This window comes from Procambarus clarkii, chromosome 38 (assembly GCF_040958095.1).
Source record: "Procambarus clarkii isolate CNS0578487 chromosome 38, FALCON_Pclarkii_2.0, whole genome shotgun sequence".
NCBI classification, from domain to species: domain Eukaryota; kingdom Metazoa; phylum Arthropoda; class Malacostraca; order Decapoda; family Cambaridae; genus Procambarus; species Procambarus clarkii.
In genome coordinates, this window is record NC_091187.1 from 6,666,866 (window position 1) to 6,692,115 (window position 25,250).

Sequence of the window (25,250 nt, forward strand, 5' to 3'; positions counted from 1 at the left end):
TCTTACTGACATTGCTGACTTACTGAGTTTTGATAACTAATATGATAACATTTTGTTATACAGTTATCAGCATGATTTATTTGATTTCCTGCAGGAGAGTGAGGTTGTGGGCGTGCTGGAGCCCTCCTGCACCCTGACGTTCCTTGACCTCGGGTGGGCGGGGTCAACAAGAGGGCGGGTCACCATCCGGCTGACCCCTGACACTCCGCTGGCCAGACAGTTTGTGTTGTTGTGTACGGGCCAGCGGGGCCACACCTACCGCAACACTAAACTGTTGCAGGTGTGGAACAAGGGTCAGCCGGGGGAGAGTGTGGTGGGTGGAGACTACGAGAGTAATGATGGTAAGGGAGGAGCCCCACTGCTGCCTGGCCTCCAGGGGCAGTACCGGTGGTCAGGCCGGGCAGGAGCTGTGTGGTCCTTGTGGGGGCCGGGGGATCACAGGAGTGCCCAGTTCATCATCACCACCAGGGACCGCCAGGATGGTTACCAGTGGCCACGTGTCTTCGGTGATGTGGTGAGCGGCCTGGATGTGGTGAGGGCAGCAGTCAACCACAGTGACATTACGGAGGTGACTGTGGTGGACTGTGGTGTTGTGCTGCCACTCTAGTTCACTATACCACCACCATCACTACTGTGGTGTTGTGCTGCCACTCTAGTTCACTGTACCATCACCATCACTACTGTGGTGTTGTGCTGCCACTCTAGTTCACTGTACCACCACCACCACTACTGTGGTGTTGTGCTGCCACTCTAGTTCACTGTACCACCACCATCACTACTGTGGTGTTGTGCTGCCACTCTAGTTCACTGTACCACCACCATCACTACTGTGGTGTTGTGCTGCCACTCTAGTTCACTGTACCACCACCATCACTACTGTGGTGTTGTGCTGCCACTCTAGTTCACTGTACCACCACCATCACTACTGTGGTGTTGTGCTGCCACTCTAGTTCACTGTACCACCACCATCACTACTGTGGTGTTGTGCTGCCACTCTAGTTCACTGTACCACCACCATCACTACTGTGGTGTTGTGCTGTCACTCTAGTTCACTGAACCACCACCATCACTACTGTGGTGTTGTGCTGCCACTCTAGTTCACTGTACCACCACCATCACTACTGTGGTGTTGTACTGCCACTCTAGTTCACTGTACCACCACCATCACTACTGTGGTGTTGTGCTGCCACTCTAGTTCACTGTACCACCACCACCACCACTACTGTGGTGTTGTGCTGCCACTCTAGTTCACGGTACCACCACCATCACTACTGTGGTGTTGTGCTGCCACTCTAGTTCACTGTACCACCACCACCACCACTACTGTGGTGTTGTGCTGCCACTCTAGTTCACGGTACCACCACCATCACTACTGTGGTGTTGTGCTGCCTCTCTAGTTCACTGTACCACCACCACCACCACCACTACTGTGGTGTTGTGCTGCCACTCTAGTTCACGGTACCACCACCATCACTACTGTGGTGTTGTGCTGCCACTCTAGTTCACTGTACCACCACCACCACCACTACTGTGGTGTTGTGCTGCCACTCTAGTTCACGGTACCACCACCATCACTACTGTGGTGTTGTGCTGCCACTTTAGTTCACTGTACCACCACCATCACTACTATGGTGTTGTGCTGCCACTCTAGTTCACTGTACCATCACCATCACTACTGTGGTGTTGTGCTGCCACTCTAGTTCACTGTACCATCACCATCACTACTGTGGTGTTGTGCTGCCACTCTGGTTCACTGTACCACCACCATCACTACTGTGGTGTTGTGCTGCCACTCTAGTTCACTGTACCACCACCATCACTACTGTGGTGTTGTGCTGCCTCTCTAGTTCACTGTACCACCACCATCACTACTGTGGTGTTGTGCTGCCACTCTAGTTCACTGTACCACCACCATCACTACTGTGGTGTTGTGCTGCCACTCTAGTTCACTGTACCACCACCATCACTACTGTGGTGTTGTGCTGCCACTGTAGTTCACTGTACCACCACCATCACTACTGTGGTGTTGTGCTGCCACTCTAGTTCACTGTACCACCACCATCACTACTGTGGTGTTGTGCTGCCACTCTAGTTCACTGAACCACCACCATCATTACTGTGGTGTTGTGCTGCCTCTCTAGTTAACTGTACCACCACCATCACTACTCTGGTGTTGTGCTGCCACTCTGTTTCACTGTACCATCACCATCACTACTGTGGTGTTGTGCTGCCACTCTAGTTCACTGTACCACCACCATCATTACTGTGGTGTTGTGCTGCCACTCTAGTTCACTGTACCACCACCATCACTCCTGCATCACCCTGAACTGCGTATTTTGATGACAATGTAGTTTAAGGACATACCTTTATCACTATATCATCATAACTATCTTTGGTATTTATACTTTGGTATCATATACCTGACAATTACGGCTGTATCACCATCAATGCTATATCTTCTCAGTACTGTAACCTATCATTGCTGTATCACTATAGCTTCACTATCACCTCTATATATCACCATCACCTCAGGCCCCACACTTGGGGTCATATACTGACCATGTTGAGTAACAAATTGTTGGTGTCACTACATGACAGCTGTTGTCACTGTTATATCACCAACAGCTCACTATCACATAACACTATCATTGCTACACCAACATCATTTCACTGTCTCTGCATTATCACCTCACACTGATATTTTTTCCTCCTTACATTCACTGATATATCACTATCATTGCTACAACACCAATACCTTACTGTCACTGCTATATCACCACCATACTATCACAGTTATATCACAATCACTCAGGTGTGTTGTGATATTACCATACTGGACCATGGTGTGTTGTGATATTACCATACTGGACCATGGTGTGTTGTGATATTACCATACTGGTCCATGGTGTGTTGTGATATTACCATATGGGTGTGAGGTTATGACCACACATACACCAGTATGATCATACTGTAGCTGGTGTATGATGTGCTCAAACTGTATAGTGATGTCTTGGCTGATTAGCCTAGTGTCATGAATATTAATTTATGTAGTTATTCTTTTTTCGACAACACACTAGTATTAAATGTGTATTGCCAATGTATTCCATATATATCTATGTATATTATATATCTGTACTATAAGTCCTTGCCATGTATTTGTGGATATATATTAGAGGTCTAGTGAATAGCAGTAGCCTAATGTCATGTAGCTTGAAAAACATCCGTATATGCTTATATTATGGAATGCTACATAATGCTGTATAGGAAATATTATGTGAACTATGATGGAGAATGTATAAATTTAAGTCTCGGATGTATTACTGTCATGTATACTGTGTAATTTCCCTTTCATTATTGTTCATTACATTGTCCTCTAACATTAAATTAGATTTTGGCACTGTGAGATGTATACCACATAAACATGGTTTTGATACACATGTTTTATATATATATACTTTATATTGTATTCATGTATACTTATGTATAATGGCTGGCTGGCAGACGTCTTGAAATCCTCCCTTAACCCCTCCTCCCCTCTCCCGCCAGTGTTACCATGTCTTGCCAATATGAATTCTTTGTTCACATATTTTTATATCATGATATAATCTTTAATGTACTGAATTATTGATATGTATTATTATGTAAGGCTGTGTATTATAGTCTTTATTTTGTTGATATATGAATTAAGAGTTCTTGATCGAGATATGTCTGTATATGAGCTTGAGATATTTGAAAGAGAGGAGTCAGCTGACTCATAGAGGTGGATACAGTGTCGCTCCCGGCCAGCATGGCTCTGGGCGGTCACTCTTTGATTTTCTCAGTCGATTATTATTATTAACATCTTTATTGACAAAAATAATTACAATTTTGCCTAATCTGAGGATTTTGATAAAGTTTTATTAAAGTGAGGATAATGCTGGTATTCACTGTCACGCAGGACAGAGGGTCATACATAAGACAATAGGTTAAACTGTAGGCTGAAGCACATATATATAATGGTTACAATCAATGTTTTAATGTATGGATATGTGAAAACAACTTTCTATTGTGCACTGCCACACAAGAGCAGGGATGGTTCATAAGTGATGCAGCTTAGAAGTGATATAAATAAAAATTGTTCTTCATTGTTTAAAATGGACAAACAAATTTTGGATAAATTGTTAGGATGTCGTCCAGAACACCTGAGTCAATAAAATAGTTACACAGTTGGTGGTACAATAGGCCAGGAGGTCTAAAGTCCTTTACGGTTTCACATTCAACAATATAGTGTTCTAGTGAATGCATTAAAGGTTTATCACAGAATTTACAATCTGAGTATTCTGGTAGTGGCTCAGCCTCACTAACCTGCCAGATGTGTCTATAGCCAAGGCGAATTCGCGCAATGACTACATCACACTGCCTGGTTCGGTTACTGTGCTGACCATTCAAATACCTATTATTACAAAACTTGTCATAACTTTTAATACTGCAGCTTTCAGGCCTCTGGGCATTTCTTAGTTCTTCTAAATCTGAAGTAATTTCTTTAATTTGTATGTTATTAATAATTGCATTACATAGTCCAAAGTCATAATCAATGTTTTCTTTCCTGCGAGCCTCATTGGCCAATCGATCTACAAAGTCATGTTTTCCAACTCCAACATGGGATGGGATCCACACAAATTTTATACAAGAGTTATTATCATTGGCAAAAATTACATTCCATTTAATATTACAAGCTACTTCCAACATACATTGTGATGGGTTATTTAAGGACTGCAGAGCACTTTTAGAGTCACAGAAAATAACTCCACCACCATTGAGCTTAAGGTATTCAGTGGCTAGATAAATACCCAATAGCTCGGTCTGTGTCGTGCTTGCCCAGTTGTTCAATCTCTGTGTACTAGTCATGATCATTTCATTCCCTTTATACACTGCACATGCACAACCTGTTCTACCAGTGCCTAACTGCACAGAGCCATCAGTAAAGGCATAGGATTCAGTCGGTTTGAGAATTTGAAGATGACTGTCAATAGCTTCTAATGTTATACATCTCAAAATGTCAGTGTTATACATTTATTTTACACTGATGGGAGTATAATGCAGAGAGACCTCCACATCTTTCCAAGGGGGAATATAGTGAACAGTTTTATCAGGGTTAAGAGACACATTCAGTTTCTGAAGCTTAGGCACAACAACTGAGCCACACACTGTAGGGAGCTTTTTGCGGCGGATTGAGGGAACAGTCAGAATTGTTTAGAATGGATCTCAATTTAATTTGAATAGAGCTGGGGGACCATTATTTTTCAAAGTTTTGGCGCAAAACATAGTACTAAGTAGAACTATTCTTTCGTAAATGGAAGGTAAGTTTAGTTCCTTTCTCATGTTAACAATTCTGACAGTTCTAGGACAACCCAGGATGATGCGCATGGCATCATTCTGTACTACATCTAGGCCTTGTAATTGTTTAAGAGAAAAATTAAGAAGATGCAAGGCATAATAATCAACAACAGATCGTGTAAAGGCAATATAAAAACTATGAGCATATTTTATGTTAATGCCAAATCCTTTGCCAATAAGAGTTTTGAGAGGTTTAAGACGCTCAACTAGTTTTTTGCGCAGGTTGCTGACGAGATTTGTATCATTAACCTCGACTCCAAGATATTTATAAGACTCGCAAGTCTCCACGGCATTCCATTAATAGTATAGTTAACATGAAGAGAATGGGGAATAAGAACCCTTGTTTTATCAACAGAGATTATGAGGCCACATTCTACTACTTTCTTGGAGAATGCATCAAGTAACACTTGTAGCCTTGGTTTACTGTGTGCCATAATACAAATATCATCAGCATAACATATAACAGTTTCCGTAGGTTGTATAGGTATGTCATGGATAAGTTTGTGCATAAGTATATTGAAGAGCATAGGGCTTAGGACACCACCTTGAGGTGTGCCTAGTTCGAATGCATCTGTTCTTGTACTTTTAACTCCTTTAAATAGGATACTAGCACGCCTGTTGGATAGGTAGCTCTTTATCCAACTCAGAAGATTACCTTTGATTCCAAATTCAGCAAGTTGCTCTAATATTATTTCGCCATTCGCTACATCGAAAGCTGACTTTAGGTCAATAAAGGCTGCCTGTGTCCCATCCTGGGAGTTTACAAAATATTCAGCAAAGCATGTTTGTGTGCTACACTTGGGCATGAACCCATATAGGTTTGGGGCCAGTTTTTCTTTGACCTGAAACATGACACGATTGAGAACAATTCTCTCCAAGACTTTACACATGCAAGATGTAAGGGAAATGGGCCTGAATTTTTGAGAGTTAGGTTTAGGAACTGGTATTATGAGACTTTGTGTCCATTTCTTTGGCAAGATACCTTGTGAGAGACTCATTTGATAGAGGTCAAGCAGAGGATGGCTAGGGACATCATTCAGTAAGCTCAAGGTGTTATAAGTTATACCATCCTCACCAGGGGCAATTTGTTTAGGTTTTCCTAATGCTGATGTTAATTCAAAGGGGGTTATAGCAAACTGATCTGTTAAATCTGGTGAGGAGCGTGCTATTTCAATATTAAAGTTTCTGTTAATGTTGGTATGTCTTAAATGCTGCTGTATATCTGGGGGTAAGGAGGAAATTTGTGAGGCACTAGACCATTGAGCTAAGAGCATGTCAGCATATTCTGCAGGAGTATGATGAAGTTGAACTGGGGCTGAAGGTTTGGTAATGTTTTTAATTGTGTTCCACATTTCTGATAATGTTGTAGTTCTATTGATACCTTGTAGGAATTGTTCCCAATATGTGTCCTTAACTTGACCCTTAAGCTCGCGAAAATCTCTGTTGGCATTAAGGAATGCAAGTAAATTGTCAGCTGTTTTCTCTCGTTTATAAGAGTCAGCAGCTGAAGCGCTTTAGCTCGCTCTGCAATAATAATAGGATCCTCTGTCCATGAGGAAGAACGAGTGTTCTTTTTTTTCCTTGATTTAACCCAGGTATCATAATAACTGGTAATGATACTGAAAAAATCATTGTAAAAGTGGTCCACTGATACAGGTGTATACCCAGTGTACCACTTATGTACATAAGCCTTAAAGTGCTGTTTAAGATTGTCTGGAATGTTAATTTTAACTCTAGGATGAGGATTGGACCTAATCCGCTGCCACATTGTATTCACAATATATTGCAAAATGATCACTTACTAGTTTTGGGATGAGCTTAACGTTAACATTGCTATCTACTAGGCTGTATCCAATCACATAATCCACCCTACCCCCCAATAAATGGGGTCTGTTTATCAGTATCATACACAGTAATATTATGATCATTAAGGTATTTCAAGAAGACCCTTCCATTATTGTTACACTGAACATCACCAAGAGCAGTGTGACGAGCATTAAAGTCACCCATACATAACATAGCTGTGTTACCTGTAGGTGTCGGTAGCAGGTCTGCTTTAAGTATACTACATCGTCCATATATGTTATACAGTAGGAAATGGCTATTTGCAGTTTGTAATTTGAATTTTTGATAATGTATACTATCACTCCTGTGATTTTTAATTAGTTTACAGATTAATCCACTCTTAATATACGTTAGTAAACCAGTTCCAATACTGTTGTTGTATGCTATATACCCAGGTATCCTGGGTGGGACCTTCTTGATAGTTGTGGACGTATATGGTTCCTGTAAACACATCACATCCACGTCTCTCATTTTAGCATACAAGATTACGTCATTTATCCGAAGATTAACACTTCGAATATTCCAAGAAAGAAACTTAATTGTTTTTGTTTGATGAGCCATGGTTAAGTGTCAAGGGAATTAAGGTAACATTTAAGCTCGTTAAACACTTGGACAACATAAGCAACTTTGTTCCGTGTGTCCTGAGTACTTTTGTCTAGGAGGCGTTTAACCTGAGTAGGAGTTGGTGTTCTCTTAAACTCTCTACCTGCAACCAAACCAAGGGTGTCTTGACGATCCTTTGAGTTTGCTAGAAAACCTAGTACGACGTCACGTGGCTATAGAAGCTTAGCCGGTCAAACGGCTAAGACCAAGTGGCGTGGGACTCTGCTATAGAGTATACTTTGGGGTCCTTTGGAATTCGGTTTAAGTTTCAGTAAGCATAGTCACGGACAGGGTAAAGGACAGAGTAGAGCCAGTAACGTCCCGTGTTACAACTGCCATATCCACCTTCGGTAAGAGGCAGAACAAGTCAGCAAATTGGTTCGAGGCCATTGCAGAGGAACTCTTACCCCTTGTAGAGGAAAAGAGACGAGCTCTCTCATCCTGCAAAAACCTGCCCTCAGAAAGGAACCTACAGGCCCTCCGTACTGCCCGCAGTAGAGTTCAACAAACTGTGAGGTGATGTGCTAACGATTACTGGCTCCGACTCTGTTCCAGCATCCAGACTGCGGCCACTGTTGGCAACATAGGAGGCATGTACGAAGGGATCAAACAGGCAACAGGCCCTACACAAAACAGGACGGCTCCTCTTAAGTCAGCCACTGGAGAGATCATTAAAGACCGTGATCAACAGGTGAATCGCTGGGTAGAGCATTACTCCGAACTCTATTCCAGAAAGCACTTGGTCAGCGTAGAAGCCTTGGATGCAATCAAGTTCCTGCCCATCATGGAAGAACTTGACCTTGAACCGACTGTGGAAGAAGTTGAGAAAGCAGTGGATTCACTTTCCTCAGGGAAGGCCCTAGGAGACGACGAGATTCCGCCTGAAGTTCTCAAGTGCGCTCGTGGAACAATTAAAACTGAGCTTCATGAACTTCTGTGCCAGTGCTGGAGGGAGGGCTCGGTGGCACAAGACATGAGATGCAAACATCATCACTCTCTACAAAAATAAAGGTGACAGAAGCGATGTCAATAACTATCGTAGCATCTCCCTCCTCAGCGTCGTCAGCAAACTCTTCGCCAGGGTCATCTTGGTCAGGCTTCAGAGTCTTGCTGAAGAGTGTACCCCAAGTCAGTGTGGTTTCCGAGCAGAGGTTGAAAACTGACATGGTGTTCACCCTGAGACAGCTTCAAGAAAAGTGCAGGAAGCAGAGAAAAGCCTTGTACATTGCGTTCATTGCCTTCACTGTCCTATGCTTACAAAACAAGCCACAACCAAAAGGCTTAACAATCCTTGGCTTACAAAGGGAATACTCAAATCCATTAATAAAAAACATGACCTTGAGAAGAAGTATAGGTTAGGAATTGTCTCCAAAGAATTCTCAAAGAATTACTCATTATTGCTATCTAAGATAATTAGACGAGCCAAAACTAAATACTACGAAGATAAATTTACCCAAATAAAGAGCAACATTAAACAAACTTGGAGCACAATTTCACAAATATTGAGATCAAAGAAGTCTTTAAATAACAAACCAACACTCCTGTCCAATAACGATGGTCAGCTTTCAGCCTCTGATTCTGCTATTGAGTTCAATAGGTTCTTCTCTTCCATTGGGTCATCCCTTGCAAATGATATTCCATCTTCCAGTACTGACATTAAGGACTATCTTACAGGTAACTATCCACAGTCTCTGTACCTAAAGCCTATTAATTCCACTGACGTCAATGAGATAATCCTTTCCCTTAAAACCAAGTCTAGTGCCCTTGAGGAGATACCAACTTTAATTTACAAAAAAGCCTCCAGATCTTTAGCCCCTGCTATTGCTTTGCTCTTCAACAAGTCACTTGAACTCCAAACCTTTCCAGATATTCTAAAAAAAAAGCGAGAGTAACGCCTGTCCACAAATGTGGTGATCTCACAGATGTTAACAACTACAGACCTATATCAATCCTGCCAAACTTGTCAAAAAATTTTGAAAAACTAATCTATAAGCAGCTCTACTCGTATCTAGCCAAACACAATATACTTAGCCCTTGCCAATATGGCTTCAGACCCAAAAAAAGCACTAACGATGCACTTATTAGTATGCTTAACTCGATTCATACAGCTCTTGATAAAAATGAGTTCCCTGTTGGGTTATTTGTGGACCTGCGTAAAGCTTTTGACACTGTCAACCACCAAAACCTTCTTCTTAAATTACATCATTATGGAGTCAGAGGACACTTCCTGCAATACCTCAAATCTTATCTTACTGACAGGCTCCAGTATGTTTCTGTGAATAATACAATTTCTCCCACCCTACCCATAAACATTGGTGTTCCTCAGGGCAGCATACTTGGCCCTCTCCTCTTTCTCATCTACATTAATGACCTTCCTAATGCCTCCAAACACCTCAAACCAATTCTATTTGCTGACAACACAACCTTCATTTACTACAGTCCTAACCCCCTTGCTCTAAATGCCACAGTAAATACTGAGCTAAATAAAGTCCATCTTTGGCTAACTGCCAACAAACTCACCCTTAAAATTGACAAAACTTTCTATATTCTGTTTGGCAATAAATCCTCTAATCAAATAAATATCAAAATAAACAATACCCAAATTTGTAACATTAGATGGCAAATTCCTTGGCATTCTCATTGACCACAAGCTGAATTTCCAGGGACACATTCTAAATATATCAAAAAAAGTTTAAAAAACTGTGGGCATTCTTTCTAAGATCAGATATTATGTACCACGCCCTGCCCTGGTGACTCTCTATTACTCCCTTATCTATCCATATCTCAACTATGGTATTTGTGCTTGGGGCTCTACTACCCAAAATCATTTACGTCCTCTAATTACTCAACACAAAGCTGCTATTAGGATAATATCCAACTCTGGCCCCAGACATCACTCGGTACCCCTACTCAAATCTCTGAATATGTTAGACATTAAGTCATTGCACATTCTCTCGTGTGTATTATACATATATAAAACGCTAAACTGTAATGCCAATCCTGACCTCAAAAGCTTCATAGAAGGTTGTAACAGAACCCATGAGCACCACACCAGAAATAAATACAGTTTTGATATTCCTAGAGTACGACTTAATCAAACTAGAAATGCTCTACAAATCAAGGGGCCCAGAATGTGGAATGACCTTCCCAACCATGTTAAAGACTGTAGCTCTCTCAACCAGTTTAAGTTAAAAACGAAGCTATACCTAATAAATTCCCTGTAACCTACCTTACCCCTCTATTGTCAACCAATGTCTGTGTTTTTTTAAAGAGCGCTGCTAGTCGACAGAATTGTATTTGTGCTGCTTTTTCAGCTATGTTTTCATTTCTTGTTTTCATTTTACTCTTTATCCTCAATTAGTATTAAGCTTTAGTCATTTAAGTTTTTCATGCCCGAAACGCTTTGCGTAATAGTGGCTTTAGGCATTGTATGTCCACCAATCTTTGTAAAAAATTTCATGTATGTATGTACCTTACCTAAATAAACATTTATTTATTTATTTATTTATTCATTGACCTTACAATGGCCTTCGACCTCGTGAGCAGGGACAGACTCTTTAAGATCTTGGCCAAAATTGGCTGGCCACCCACCCTACTCAGCATGATACAATCGTTCCACAAAGACATGAAGGGCACGGTCGTGTACGACGGTTCAACTTCTGAACCATTCAACATCATGAGTGTGTTAAACAGTGGTGCGTTCTTGCTCCAACCCTGTTTGGCATCTTCTTCGCGATCCTCGTCAAGCATGCCTTTGAAACAACCACAGAGGGCATCTATCTCCGTACAAGATCTGATAGAAAGCTCTATAATCTATCCAGACTCCGAGCAAAGACAAAAGTACAGATGCGAATCCTCAGGGAGTTCCTCTTCGCCGACGACGAAGCGATCATACACACAGCAGAAGGCCTGCAGCAACCGCTTTGCCACAGCCTGTTCCGCATTCAGCTTGACAATCAGCCTGAAGAAGACACAGGTGATGGGACAAGACGTCAATGAGCTACCCTGTATAAACATAGCAGACTATGTGCTGGAGGCAGTTCACAAGTTTGTGTACCTGGGCTCCACAATCTCAGACACCTTTTCCCTGGACACTGAACTCAACAGGCGTATCGGGAAGGCCGCAACAACACTGGCCAGGCTCACAAAGCGCGTTTGGGAAAATGCCAAACTGACAGTGCACACCAAGGCACAAGTCTTCATGGCATGTGTGGTGAGTACACTTCTCCAAGGCTTGGAATCCTGGACCCTACGCTCTCGCCAGGAGAGACGGCTTAATACCTTTCACATGCGGAACCTGAGACGCATCCTTGGCATCACATGAAAAGACCACATCACCAAGAATACAGGACTCGAGAGAACAAGAGTCCCTTCAATGTTCACTCTCCTGAAACAGAGACACTTGCGATGACTGGCACATGTCACACATATGGAAGATGGCCGCAAACCAAAGGATCTCTTGTATGGAGAACTGGCATCAGGAAGGAGACCCACCGGAAGACCTCAGCTGCGTTTCAAAGACGGCTGCAAACGCGACCTCAAGCAGATGAGCATCGACATCAACAGAGGAGGTCTCGACCACTGTCAGACGCACCCGCTTCGGCGTTTACCTGCACTCGCTGTAGTTGGGACTGTCATTCTCGGGTTGACCTTCACAGCCACAGCAGGCGCTGCATCCAACTACACTATAACAACTAGACACCCAGGGCACAACTCCATAACCCGCACGGGGTTGACCTTCACAGCCACAGCAGGCGCAGCATCCAACTACACTATAACAACTAGACACCCAGGGCACAACTCAATAACCCGCACGGGGTTGACCTTCACAGCCACAGCAGGCGCAGCATCCAACTAGACTATAACAACTAGACACCCAGGGCACAACTCCATAACACGCACGGGGTTGACCTTCACAGCCACAGCAGGCGCAGCATCCAACTACACTATAACAACTAGACACCCAGGGCACAACTCCATAACCCGCACGGGGTTGACCTTCACAGCCACAGCAGGCGCAGCATCCAACTACACTATAACAACTAGACACCCAGGGCACAACTCCATAACCCGCACGGGGTTGACCTTCACAGCCACAGCAGGCGCAGCATCCAACTACACTATAACAACTAGACACCCAGGGCACAACTCCATAACCCGCACGGGGTTGACCTTCACAGCCACAGCAGGCGCAGCATCCAACTACACTATAACAACTAGACACCCAGGGCACAACTCCATAACCCGCACGGGGTTGACCGATGCCTACTTCTAGTTAAGGTAATTATGGCAAAATTATAGTACTAATAAAGACAATCATGTTAATATTATAGTAGTAATTAGGTAATTTTTGTAAAATTATAGTAATAATTAAAGAAATTATGGTAATATTATAGTAATAGTTCAGGTAATTATGGTAATATTATAGTAATAGTTCAGGTAATTATGGTAATATTATAGTAATAGTTCAGGTAATTATGGTAATATTATAGTAATAGTTCAGGCAATTATGGTAATATTATAGTAATAGTTCAGGTAATTATGGTAATATTATAGTAATAGTTCAGGTAATTATGGTAATATTATAATAATAGTTCAGGTAATTATGGTAATATTATAATAATAGTTCAGGTAATTATGGTAATATTATAATAATAGTTCAGGTAATTATGGTAATATTATAGTAATAGTTCAGGTAATTATGGTAATATTATAGTATTCTTTAGGTAATTATCTTATATTCCTTTCAATATCTTATGACATTTAAAAGGTTTTTGATAACATAAGTTTATTTACTCAAGAGAGGAAAGACTCCTGAAGGAAAACTGGACTTTAGATAAAACTTGTCAAATACATATCCAAAAATACAGACTTCACACGATTGCACACACACACACACACACACACACACACACACACACACACACACACACACACACACACACACACACACACACACACACACACACACACACACACACACACACACACACACACACACACACACACACACACACACACACACACACACACACACACACACACACACACACACACAAAGATCTCCCCCCAAAAAGAACTAGGAATCAAAAGGCTGGCATACCGAAAGGGGAATTATGAAGAGATGAGAAGTTTCCTAAGTGAAATACCTTGGGACACAGACCTCAGAGACAAGTCTGTACAGGGTATGATGGACTATGTTACCCAAAAGTGTCAGGAGGCAGTAAACAGGTTCATCCCGGCCCAAAGGGAAAAATCCGAGAAGCAACAGAAGAATCCATGGTATAATAGGGCATGTATGGAAGCGAAGAAACTGAACAAAAAGGCGTGGAGGAACTTCCGGAATAACAGAACACCAGAAAGCAGAGAGAGATACCAGAGAACCAGGAATGAGTACGTCAGGGTGAGAAGAGAAGCAGAGAAAAATTTTGAAAATGACATAGCAAACAAAGTCAAGACCGAACCAAAGCTACTCCACAGTCACATCAGAAGGAAAACAACAGTGAAAGAACAGGTATTGAAACTTAGTGGAGAGTGGCACTTTGCTTGCCACTCTCCATAGTGTATAGTAAGTCACTAGAGACGGGAGACCTACCAGAAATATGGAAGACGGGGAATGTGGCCCCAATATACAAAAAGGGCGACAGACAAGAGGCACTGAACTACAGGCCAGTGTCCTTGACTTGTATACCATGCAAGGTGATGGAGAAGATCGTGAGAAAAAAACTGGTAACACATCTGGAGAGAAGGGACTTCGTGACAAATCGCCAACATGGATTCAGGGAGGGTAAATCTTGCCTTACAGGCTTGATAGAATTCTACGATCAGGTGACACAGATTAAGCAAGAAAGAGAGGGCTGGGCGGACTGCATTTTCTTGGATTGTCGGAAAGCCTTTGACACAGTACCGCAAAAGAGGCTGGTACATAAGCTGGAGAGACAGGCAGGTGTAGCTGGTAAGGTGCTCCAGTGGATAAGGGAGTATCTAAGCAATAGGAAGCAGAGAGTTACGGTGAGGGTGAGACCTCCGATTGGCGTGAAGTCACCAGTGGAGTCCCACAGGGCTCTGTACTCGGTCCTATCTTGTTTCTGATATATGTAAATGATCTCCCGGAGGGTATCGATTCATTTCTCTCAATGTTTGCGGACGATGCTAAAATTATGAGAAGGATTAAAACAGAAGAGGACTGTTTGAGGCTTCAAGAAGACCTAGACAAGCTGAAGGAATGGTCGAACAAATGGTTGTTAGAGTTTAACCCAACCAAATGTAATGTAATGAAGATAGGTGTAGGGAGCAGGAGGCCAGATACAAGGTATCATCTGGGAGAGGAAATTCTTCAGGAGTCAGAGAAGGAAAAAGACTTGGGGGTTGATATCACGCCCGACCTGTCTCCTGCAGCACATATCAAGCGGATAACATCAGCGGCATATGCCAGGCTGGCCAACATACGAACGGCATTCAGAAACTTGTGTAAAGAATCATTCAGAACTTTGTATACCACATATGTCAGGCCAATCCTGGAGTATGCAGCCCCAGCATGGAGTCCATATCTAGTCAAGGATAAGACTAAACTGGAAAAGGTTCAAAGGTTTGCCACCAGACTAGTACCCGAGCTGAGAGGTATGAGCTACGAGGAGAGACTACGGGAATTAAACCTCACTTCGCTGGAAGACAGAAGAGTTAGGGGGGACATGATCACCACATTCAAGATTCTGAAGGGGATTGATAGGGTAGATAAAGACAGTCTATTTAACACAAGGGGAACACGCACAAGGGGACACAGGTGGAAACTGAGTGCCCAAATGAGCCACAGAGATATTAGAAAGAACTTTTTTAGTGTCAGAGTGGTTGACAAATGGAATGCATTAGGGGGTGATGTGGTGGAGGCTGACTCCATACACAGTTTCAAGTGTAGATATGACAGAGCCCGATAGGCTCAGGAATTTGTACACCTGTTGATTGACGGTTGAGAGGCGGGACCAAAGAGCCAGAGCTCAACCCCCGCAAACACAACTAGGTGAGTACAACTAGGTGAGTACACATGCTGCACGTGTTGCAACGTACAAGAATAGCGTGTTCTGGGTGTGGCAACACACAGATAATGTTTTGTGAGTGTTGAGAATTTGAAGAAGGTGTTGTGAGTGTTGCAACACTGAAATGAAAAGTTATAAGTGTTTGAACACAAGAAGGAGTTTTGCGAGTGTTGCAAAATAAAACGTGTTGTGAGTGTTGCAACAAAACAATACGTAGCCAGGATGGTCACTCATAAATAACATACTGTGAGGGTTACAACATGTTATTACTGTAATGTAACGTTTCAACACATTATGCCGGCATTGTAATACAACACATTATGCCGGCATTGTAATACAACACATTATGCCAGCATTGTAATACAACACATTATGCCGGCATTGTAATACAACACATTATTTCTTTGTTGCAACATCACAACACGTTATTTCAATGTTGCCACACGCAATTATATTTATAAGTACTGCAACATTCAGAACACATTATTTATGTTGTAACTGTAACAACAGGTTAATGCCTTGCAACACTCACACCGCGTCATTGTTGTGTTGTAACTGTAACAACAGGTTATTGCCTTGCAACACTCACACCGCGTCATTGCTGTGTTGTAACTGTAACAACAGGTTATTGCCTTGCAACACTCACACCGCGTCATTGTTGTGTTGTAACTGTAACAACAGGTTATTGCCTTGCAACACTCACACCGCGTCATTGCTGTGTTGTAACTGTAACAAGAGGTTATTGCCTTGCAACACTCACACCGCGTCATTGCTGTGTTGTAACTGTAACAACAGGTTATTGCCTTGCAACACTCACACCGCGTCATTGCTGTGTTGTAACTGTAACAACAGGTTATTGCCTTGCAACACTCACACCGCGTCATTGCTGTGTTGTAACTGTAACAAGAGGTTATTGCCTTGCAACACTCACACCGCGTCATTGCTGTGTTGTAACTGTAACAACAGGTTATTGCCTTGCAACACTCACACCGCGTCATTGTTGTGTTGTAACTGTAACAACAGGTTATTGCCTTGCAACACTCACACCGCGTCATTGCTGTGTTGTAACTGTAACAACAGGTTATTGCCTTGCAACACTCACACCGCGTCATTGTTGTGTTGTAACTGTAACAAGAGGTTATTGCCTTGCAACACTCACACCGCGTCATTGCTGTGTTGTAACACTCAAAGCACAGTTTACAGCGTTGCAATTTTGCAACTATCATCGTGTAATTTTTGTGATGCAACACTCACAACTGTCATCGTGTAATTATTGTGATGCAACACTCACAACTGTCATCGTGTAATTATTGTGATGCAACACTCACAACTGTCATCGTGTAATTATTGTGATGCAACACTCACAACTGTCATCGTGTAATTATTGTGATGCAACACTCACAACTCAAATTGCCATTGCCATCAAGTGTTTAACGTTGTATTCTTGCCAGATATTAATGTTTTATTGCAAATATGTAAATTTTATAAAAGTTAGCGATTGAATAAATAAACAAAAGGTGACAGAAAACAAATAACTAACAAGTGATTAAATAGATGTATATAAAATAAATGAATAAATAAAATGTGACCCAATGAACAAACTATGTTAGATTAAATAAAATGTTATTTAACATATATAATAAAGTTGCTGTAATTGACAAACATAACGAGATTGAACATTTAAAATGTGATTATATAAATGAAAATTGCGAATAAATAATTAAAACTGAATTATTATGTAACTAAATGAAAAAAGGAAATGTCAGCCACTGAGAGTTGGAACTGGTGACCGCGTGAACACCGGGTCCAACTGGTGACCGCGTGAACACCGGGTCCAACTGGTGACCGCGTGAACACCGGGTCCAACTGGTGACCGCGTGAACACCGGGTCCAACTGGTGACCGCGTGAACACCGGGTCCAACTGGTGACCACGTGAACACCGGGTCCAACTGGTGACCGCGTGAACACCGGGTCCAACTGGTGACCGCGTGAACACCGGGTCCAACTGGTGACCGCGTGAACACCGGGTCCAACTGGTGACCGCGTGAACACCGGGTCCAACTGGTGACCGCGTGAACACCGGGTCCAAATGGTGACCGCGTGAACACCGGGTCCAACTGGTGACCGCGTGAACACCGGGTCCAACTGGTGACCGCGTGAACACCGGGTCCAACTGGTGACCGCGTGAACACCGGGTCCAACTGGTGACCGCGTGAACACCGGGTCCAACTGGTGACCGCGTGAACACCGGGTCCAACTGGTGACCGCGTGAACACCGGGTCCAACTGGTGACCGCGTGAACACCGGGTCCAACTGGTGACCGCGTGAACACCGGGTCCAACTGGTGACCGCGTGAACACCGGGTCCAAATGGTGACCGCGTGAACACCGGGTCCAACTGGTGACCGCGTGAACACCGGGTCCAACTGGTGACCGCGTGAACACCGGGTCCAACTGGTGACCGCGTGAACACCGGGTCCAACTGGTGACCGCGTGAACACCGGGTCCAACTGGTGACCGCGTGAACACCGGGTCCAAATGGTGACCGCGTGAACACCGGGTCCAACTGGTGACCGCGTGAACACCGGGTCCAACTGGTGACCGCGTGAACACCGGGTCCAACTGGTGACCGCGTGAACACCGGGTCCAACTGGTGACCGCGTGAACACCGGGTCCAACTGGTGACCGCGTGAACACCGGGTCCAAATGGTGACCGCGTGAACACCGGGTCCAACTGGTGACCGCGTGAACACCGGGTCCAACTGGTGACCGCGTGAACACCGGGTCCAACTGGTGACCGCGTGAACACCGGGTCCAACTGGTGACCGCGTGAACACCGGGTCCAACTGGTGACCGCGTGAACACCGGGTCCAACTGGTGACCGCGTGAACACCGGGTCCAACTGGTGACCGCGTGAACACCGGGTCCAACCTCCCTGTCTGGCCACGACTCTTCCTGCTTAATGAAGAACTCAACAGTCATACATTCATCCACTTCATCATACATCATCAACTGACAACTGAGGCGTGAGAAGACAAAATCAACTAAGAAAAAATCTAAGGAAAAGATGTAAGGTAAGGTGAGGTAATTATGAGGTGAAAGTGCCAGGCCAGTATGCCTTTATAACACATGGAAGGGACTTTAGGATGAGCTGGGATGTGAGGACGGATTAAAGGAACGCTGCCCAACCACTTCCACCTTCGGGGATCGAGCATAAACCTATTTTATTGACAGCAAATTTATTAATATATACAAACAAAGGAAACAGTATTCATTTTTTTTAATTCTTTAAGGTATGTCAAGGTGATATTACACTTTATACATTTATTATATTATTATTATATTATTATATTATATTATTATATTATTGATATTACATTTATTTATTATATTAATACTTTTTGGGATAGGTTGTTTAAAGGCATTGATGTATTCACCTAAATGTGCTCACTTAGATGTGCTCACTTAGATGTGCTCACTTAGATGTGCTCACTTAGATGTGCTCACTTAGATGTGCTCACTTAGATGTGCTCACTTAGATGTGCTCACTTAGATGTGCTCACTTAGATGTGCTCACCTAGATGTGCTCACTTAGATGTGCTCACCTAGATGTGCTTACCTAGATGTACTCACCTAGATGTGCTCACCTAGATGTGCTCACTTAGATGTGCTCACTTAGATGTGTTCACCTAGATGTGCTCACTTAGATGTGCTCACCTAGATGTGCTTACCTAGATGTTCTCACCTAGATGTGCTTACCTAGATGTACTCACCTAGATGTGCTCACTTAGATGTGCTCACTTAGATGTGCTCACTTAGATGTGTTCACCTAGATGTGCTCACCTAGATGTGCTTACCTAGATGTTCTCACCTAGATGTACTCACCTAGATGTGCTCACTTAGATGTGCTCACTTAGATGTGCTCACCTAGATGTGCTTACCTAGATGTACTCACCTAGATGTGCTCACCTAGATGTGCTCACCTAGATGTGCTTACCTAGATGTACTCACCTAGAAGTGCTGACCTAGATGTGCTGACCTAGATGTGCTGACCTAGATGTGCTGACCTAGATGTGCTAACCTAGATGTGCTGACCTAGATGTGCTCACCTAGATGTGTTCACCTAGCTGTGCTCACCTAGATGTGCTCACCCTAGTCATCAGCGTTAAGTATTACCAAGAACTAAAACAGATTTTTTACTTTTTAATTTGTATTTCTGGAAATGATCACATGGCGAGAATTTTATGTGTATGATTAGAACAAAAGTAATAACAGTGTATTTAGCGTATAAATGTTTGATTTTTATTTGACTTTAGTTCGCTGCAAGTGCTGAAAGATAGAAGCAACACATCGATGGAACTTGACTTTATTGTGTATTAAACTCGTAAGATTTAAATATTCGCCATAAATCTTTAACAAAAAAGTTCTTCAAGGTTTTTTTTTCTATATTGAAGACTTCGTTTAATAGAATTCTAATTATATTGTCTAACCGGCGAAGTCGTTAAATACCGAGACATTACTTTAGTTCAAAATCCAAATAGAAACAATCCTCATGAACCATGGGGGGAGGGGGGGGGGATCTTTGACAAGCCGATGGCTTCCACTATCCGTCGAGGACACTAGAGACAGGTAAATTCTGGTACAAATCTCCCACGTTCGTTATTGTGCCTTTATTTTGTAACATATAGCTAGCTCAACCTGTCATTTGTAATTACTTATATTGAAGGGGGTAGCAAGACACTGCTATATACCTACATTTGTAATATAACAACATTATTAATACATTAAAACAACTTCGTAGCAGAGCGTAGTTTCGATCTACGGACCTCTGGGTTATGGGCCCAGCACGCTTCCACTGCGCCACTCTGCTGCTCATATTATTTGGATGATACATTTTATACATCTTTTATAATATTATAATCGGTAATATTTTCTCCATAAATAAAAGTATCAGTGTTTCTGCGCAGTAACGCACCAGTACGTACTGATCTTGCGCATGGGATGCGCACATCATGGCTACTGTGCACAGCCAGCTGCGTATGACATACATCATAGCATGGGTATGTGATCACTGCTGCACACGATGGGTATGGGTTCACTACCACTCATGAACAGGACATGTATTGGAGGCACTAACGCTCACAGGATAGGTATACATGGGGTCTACAGGATAAGTATGGGATCCACTCAGCCCTGGAGGCTGATCTGTCGTGTTTGTTGAGGTCTATAGCAACTCTTCGTGCATGTAAACATTCCAAGCATAAGAATTATATTTAGTGTCTGGACCGAGATTCATCAGTCAGTTACGCAAGTACTTACGAACATGTTATCTCAATCTTTGGCGACTTTACACATATTAAACAGTTGATGAGCTCCGAAGGACTGGGAGGCAGTTTATAACTATATATTATTTTCTAAATTGTTGTGTTATGCCGCCAAAACTCGGTATGTAGATGTTCAACCCGTCCTCCTAATAGAACGGCGCCTTTTGACGAATACTCTTCCCGAGACCAACAATTGTCGTACTAGAAAATGGTAGCGGCTCGTGAAACTGCAGCCCATCCTCTTGTGTTGGTAGTACTTATAGTAACGATGAGGACCAAAGTTAATATATCAACGTACGTAACGTATGCACGTACGTATGCAACGTACGGACCACAGTAAATATATCAACGAAACGCTGTGCGTACTAGTGGCTTTACAAGAATGTAAAAACTGTACTATCCAATGTATTCTCACAAACCCAATGTACCTTCTTGTATATATATATAAATAAATAAATAAATAAATAAACGTACAACGCAATTAGAAAGTAGAAATTTGTACTATTGAATTTAGACAAACCGGAAAAGGTTTTGTATTTATATTGCAAAGACAACCTTAACCAACTGAACCTTCCTAGGCCTAATACACGCTATCTGAGGCCTAATATCGTACATATATGTGTGCTATACTAGACCTAGGAATATATATATATATATTTTTTAGCTTTATTTTTTCAGGCTATAAAGTGATTGGTACTATATACTTCACTTCGGACTATAAAGAGTCTATAATTAAGACTATAATTAAGACTATAATTAAGACTTCAGACTATAAAGTGATCAGTAAGTACTATTATGTAATGACTTAGTACGTCAACGTTTGTACTATGGAGCATATACAACAACTACTGTGTAAACAGGAGGATGGGTCGCGACGTTGACATACTGTGCCGTTCTCTGTTGTGTTAGGATAAGGTCACTTACGCGCGAGAGTTTGTTGACGTTGGCAGACTTGAGGAGGACGGGCTGGATCACGGGGCCAAGTGTGACATCGCTGTCAAGTGTGTTATGTCGGTCTTGTCTGAGGTCAACCCCTAGAGTTGGCCTAAATAATCGCCCCCGGGTGGGCTCGAACCACCAACCTTTCGGTTAACAGCCGAACGCGCTAACCAATTGTGCCACGGAGGCTCGAGGAACGTACTAAACAAATTTGTAATAAGGCGGAATTACTTAGATATCGAAGTGTAATAATTATCTGAGTTTACTTGAGAGCTACTAATACTGGCCTCGATGAGGACAGGAGGCCGGCGGCTTGTCGAAGGTCCCCCCATTTGCCTCGATGATCTTTTCCTGATGATGATAATTCCTATAGTGTCCTAATGCCTAAAGTAACCTTGTGTCTAGTGGTCACGACGGAGACGGGAAGCCGGCAGCTTGTCAATGGTTCCCCCATTTTTCCTAATTTTCCTCCTTTTCCCCCACAAAAAAGAGTAACAACAACAAAAAAGACTCTGGGGTTGGAGTCCCTGTGCCTTCTTGTACCAACTTCGAGGTTAACTCCGGAGCTGGAGCCCCCTGGGGGCAGTTCCTTGTTGCCTTCAACCTCGTTCTGACAGTTCCTGCGACGGCGCTGGAACCAATCTTATTGGCGCTTGCCTTTACAATGGAGACGTTCTGTGCTGTGGAGAGGGGGACCTGCTGCATGGGTGACAGCTTCTCCCCCTTATCAACCTACCCTGGCTTTGTGCCCTGGTGAGGCCACTCCAGACTGACAACCAGAACGGAACTCCATAGTCTCCTGAGACAGATGGACGCCTACTACTTGGATGGTCCACCAGTTTTTACATTCTTGTAAAGCCACTAGTACGCATAGCATTTCGGGCAGGTCCTTTATCCTAATACGGCTAAGTCCTAAGATTAATATTAATCTTAATTAATAACTCCGGAATACGACTCGTCAAATCGTTTCACTGCTGGGTGAAGAGGCATAATGTTAAGGATTGGAACCCAGTCAATCAGCCAGGATACGAACCCAGCCAGGATACGAACCCAGACTATACTGTTCGCGAAGTGCTGGGGATAGTGTTTCACCACTGCGCCACGGGGACCAGTCATTGAAAGTTGCACAACAATTGGGAACACTAGTAAGAAAGTCAACTTTATTTTCAAGGAAAATAAAGTTATTGAACTGTAAACCTCTCTGGTGCGGCCACATTTCGACTGCTGTATCAAGCATAGAGGCCTCAGCTTCACAACATATCTGCTGTGGAGAAAGTACAACACAGAGCGACAAAAAGCATCTCAGAACTAAATCGGCTCCCATACCAGGAACGGTTGAGGGCCCCAGGACTAACACAGCAAGCCAGACGGGGCATGGTGGCTCCCATACCAGGAACGGTTGAGGGCCCCAGGACTAACACAGCAAGCCAGACGGGGCATGGTGGCTCCCATACCAGGAACGGTTGAGGACCCCAGGACTAACACAGCAAGCCAGACGGGGCATGGTGGCTCCCATACCAGGAACGGTTGAGGGCCCCAGGACTAACACAGCAAGCCAGACGGGGCATGGTGGCTCCCATACCAGGAACGGTTGAGGGCCCCAGGACTAACACAGCAAGCCAGACGGGGCATGGTGGCTCCCATACCAGGAACGGTTGAGGGCCCCAGGACTAACACAGCAAGCCAGACGGGGCATGGTGGCTCCCATACCAGGAACGGTTGAGGGCCCCAGGACTAACACAGCAAGCCAGACGGGGCATGGTGGCTCCCATACCAGGAACGGTTGAGGGCCCCAGGACTAACACAGCAAGCCAGACGGGGCATGGTGGCTCCCATACCAGGAACGGTTGAGGGCCCCAGGACTAACACAGCAAGCCAGACGGGGCATGGTGGCTCCCATACCAGGAACGGTTGAGGGCCCCAGGACTAACACAGCAAGCCAGACGGGGCATGGTGGCTCCCATACCAGGAACGGTTGAGGGCCCCAGGACTAACACAGCAAGCCACAGTGTACAGAATAAAGAACCCCGTACAGTATACAGGACCCTGTACAGGATGCAGAACCTTGTAGAGTATACAGAACCATTTATAGTATACAGAATAGCGTACAGTATACAGAACAGTAAACAGTATACAGAATCCGTACTGTATACAGAACAATGTACAGTATACAGAACTGCGTACAGTATACAGAACAACGTACTGTATACAGAACAATGTACAGTATACAGAACACCGTATAGTATACAGAACAGCATTCAGTATACAGAACCCCGTACAGTAAACAGTATACATAACAGTGTACAGTATACAGAACAGTATACAGTATACAGAACAGTGTACAGTATACAGAACAGTGTACAGTATACAGAACAGTGTACAGTATACAGAACAGTGTACAATATACAGAAGAGTGTACAGTATGCAGAACCCCGTACAGTATACAGAACAGCATAGAGTATACAGAACCCTATACAGTATACAGAACATTGTATAGTATACAGAACCTTGTACAGTATACAGAACCCTGTACAGTATACAGAACCTTGTACAGTATACAGAACCCCGTACAATATACAGAACAGTGTACATCATACAGAACAACGAACAGGATACTGAACAGCGTACAGTATACAGAACAACGTACAGTATATGGAACAGCGTACAGTATACAGAACAACGTACAGTATATGGAACAGCGTACAGTATACAGAACCTCGTACAGTATACAGAACAAGTGTAGAGTATACAGAACGTCCATGCAGTATACAGAACAGTGTACAGTATACAGAACCCCGTACAGTATACAGAACCCCGTACAGTATACAGCACTCCGTACAGTATACAGAAAACTGTACCAATAATCCTGTCCAATAACGATGGTCTGCTTTCAGCCACTGATACTGCTATTGAATTCAATAGGTTCTTCTCATCCATTGGGTCATCCATTGCTAATGATATTCCATCTTCCAGTACTAATGTTCAGGGCTATCTTACAGGTAACTACCCATAGTCTCTCTACCTAACGCCCGCTAATTCCACTGATGTAAATGAGGGAATCCTTTCCCTTAAGATCAAGTCTAGTGCCCTTGCTGAGATAAAATAAAAATAAATAATAAAATGTTTATTT

General features: G+C 43.2%; 1 protein-coding gene, 1 long non-coding RNA gene and 2 other non-coding genes across 4 annotated transcripts in view; 2 read left to right on the plus strand and 2 right to left on the minus strand.

Moving 5' to 3' along the window:
- The window catches only part of LOC123751186 (uncharacterized), a 32,057-nt gene extending 27,487 nt beyond the window's left edge, over positions 1 to 4,570 (plus strand). The window contains exon 5 of the mRNA XM_069337447.1: positions 95 to 4,570. Within this exon, the coding sequence (XP_069193548.1) occupies positions 95 to 607 (513 nt within the window). The 3' untranslated portion in view covers positions 608 to 4,570. The remainder of the gene's footprint in view (positions 1 to 94) is intronic.
- The window catches only part of LOC138372375 (uncharacterized), a 311,387-nt gene that overhangs the window by 176,009 nt on the left and 110,128 nt on the right, over positions 1 to 25,250 (plus strand). The window lies entirely within an intron of this gene.
- TRNAM-CAU (transfer RNA methionine (anticodon CAU)) lies at positions 20,656 to 20,727 on the minus strand. Its single transcript has one exon. It is a non-coding gene; the product is annotated as a tRNA-Met (tRNA).
- On the minus strand, positions 22,236 to 22,309 carry TRNAN-GUU (transfer RNA asparagine (anticodon GUU)). The gene has a single exon. It is a non-coding gene; the product is annotated as a tRNA-Asn (tRNA).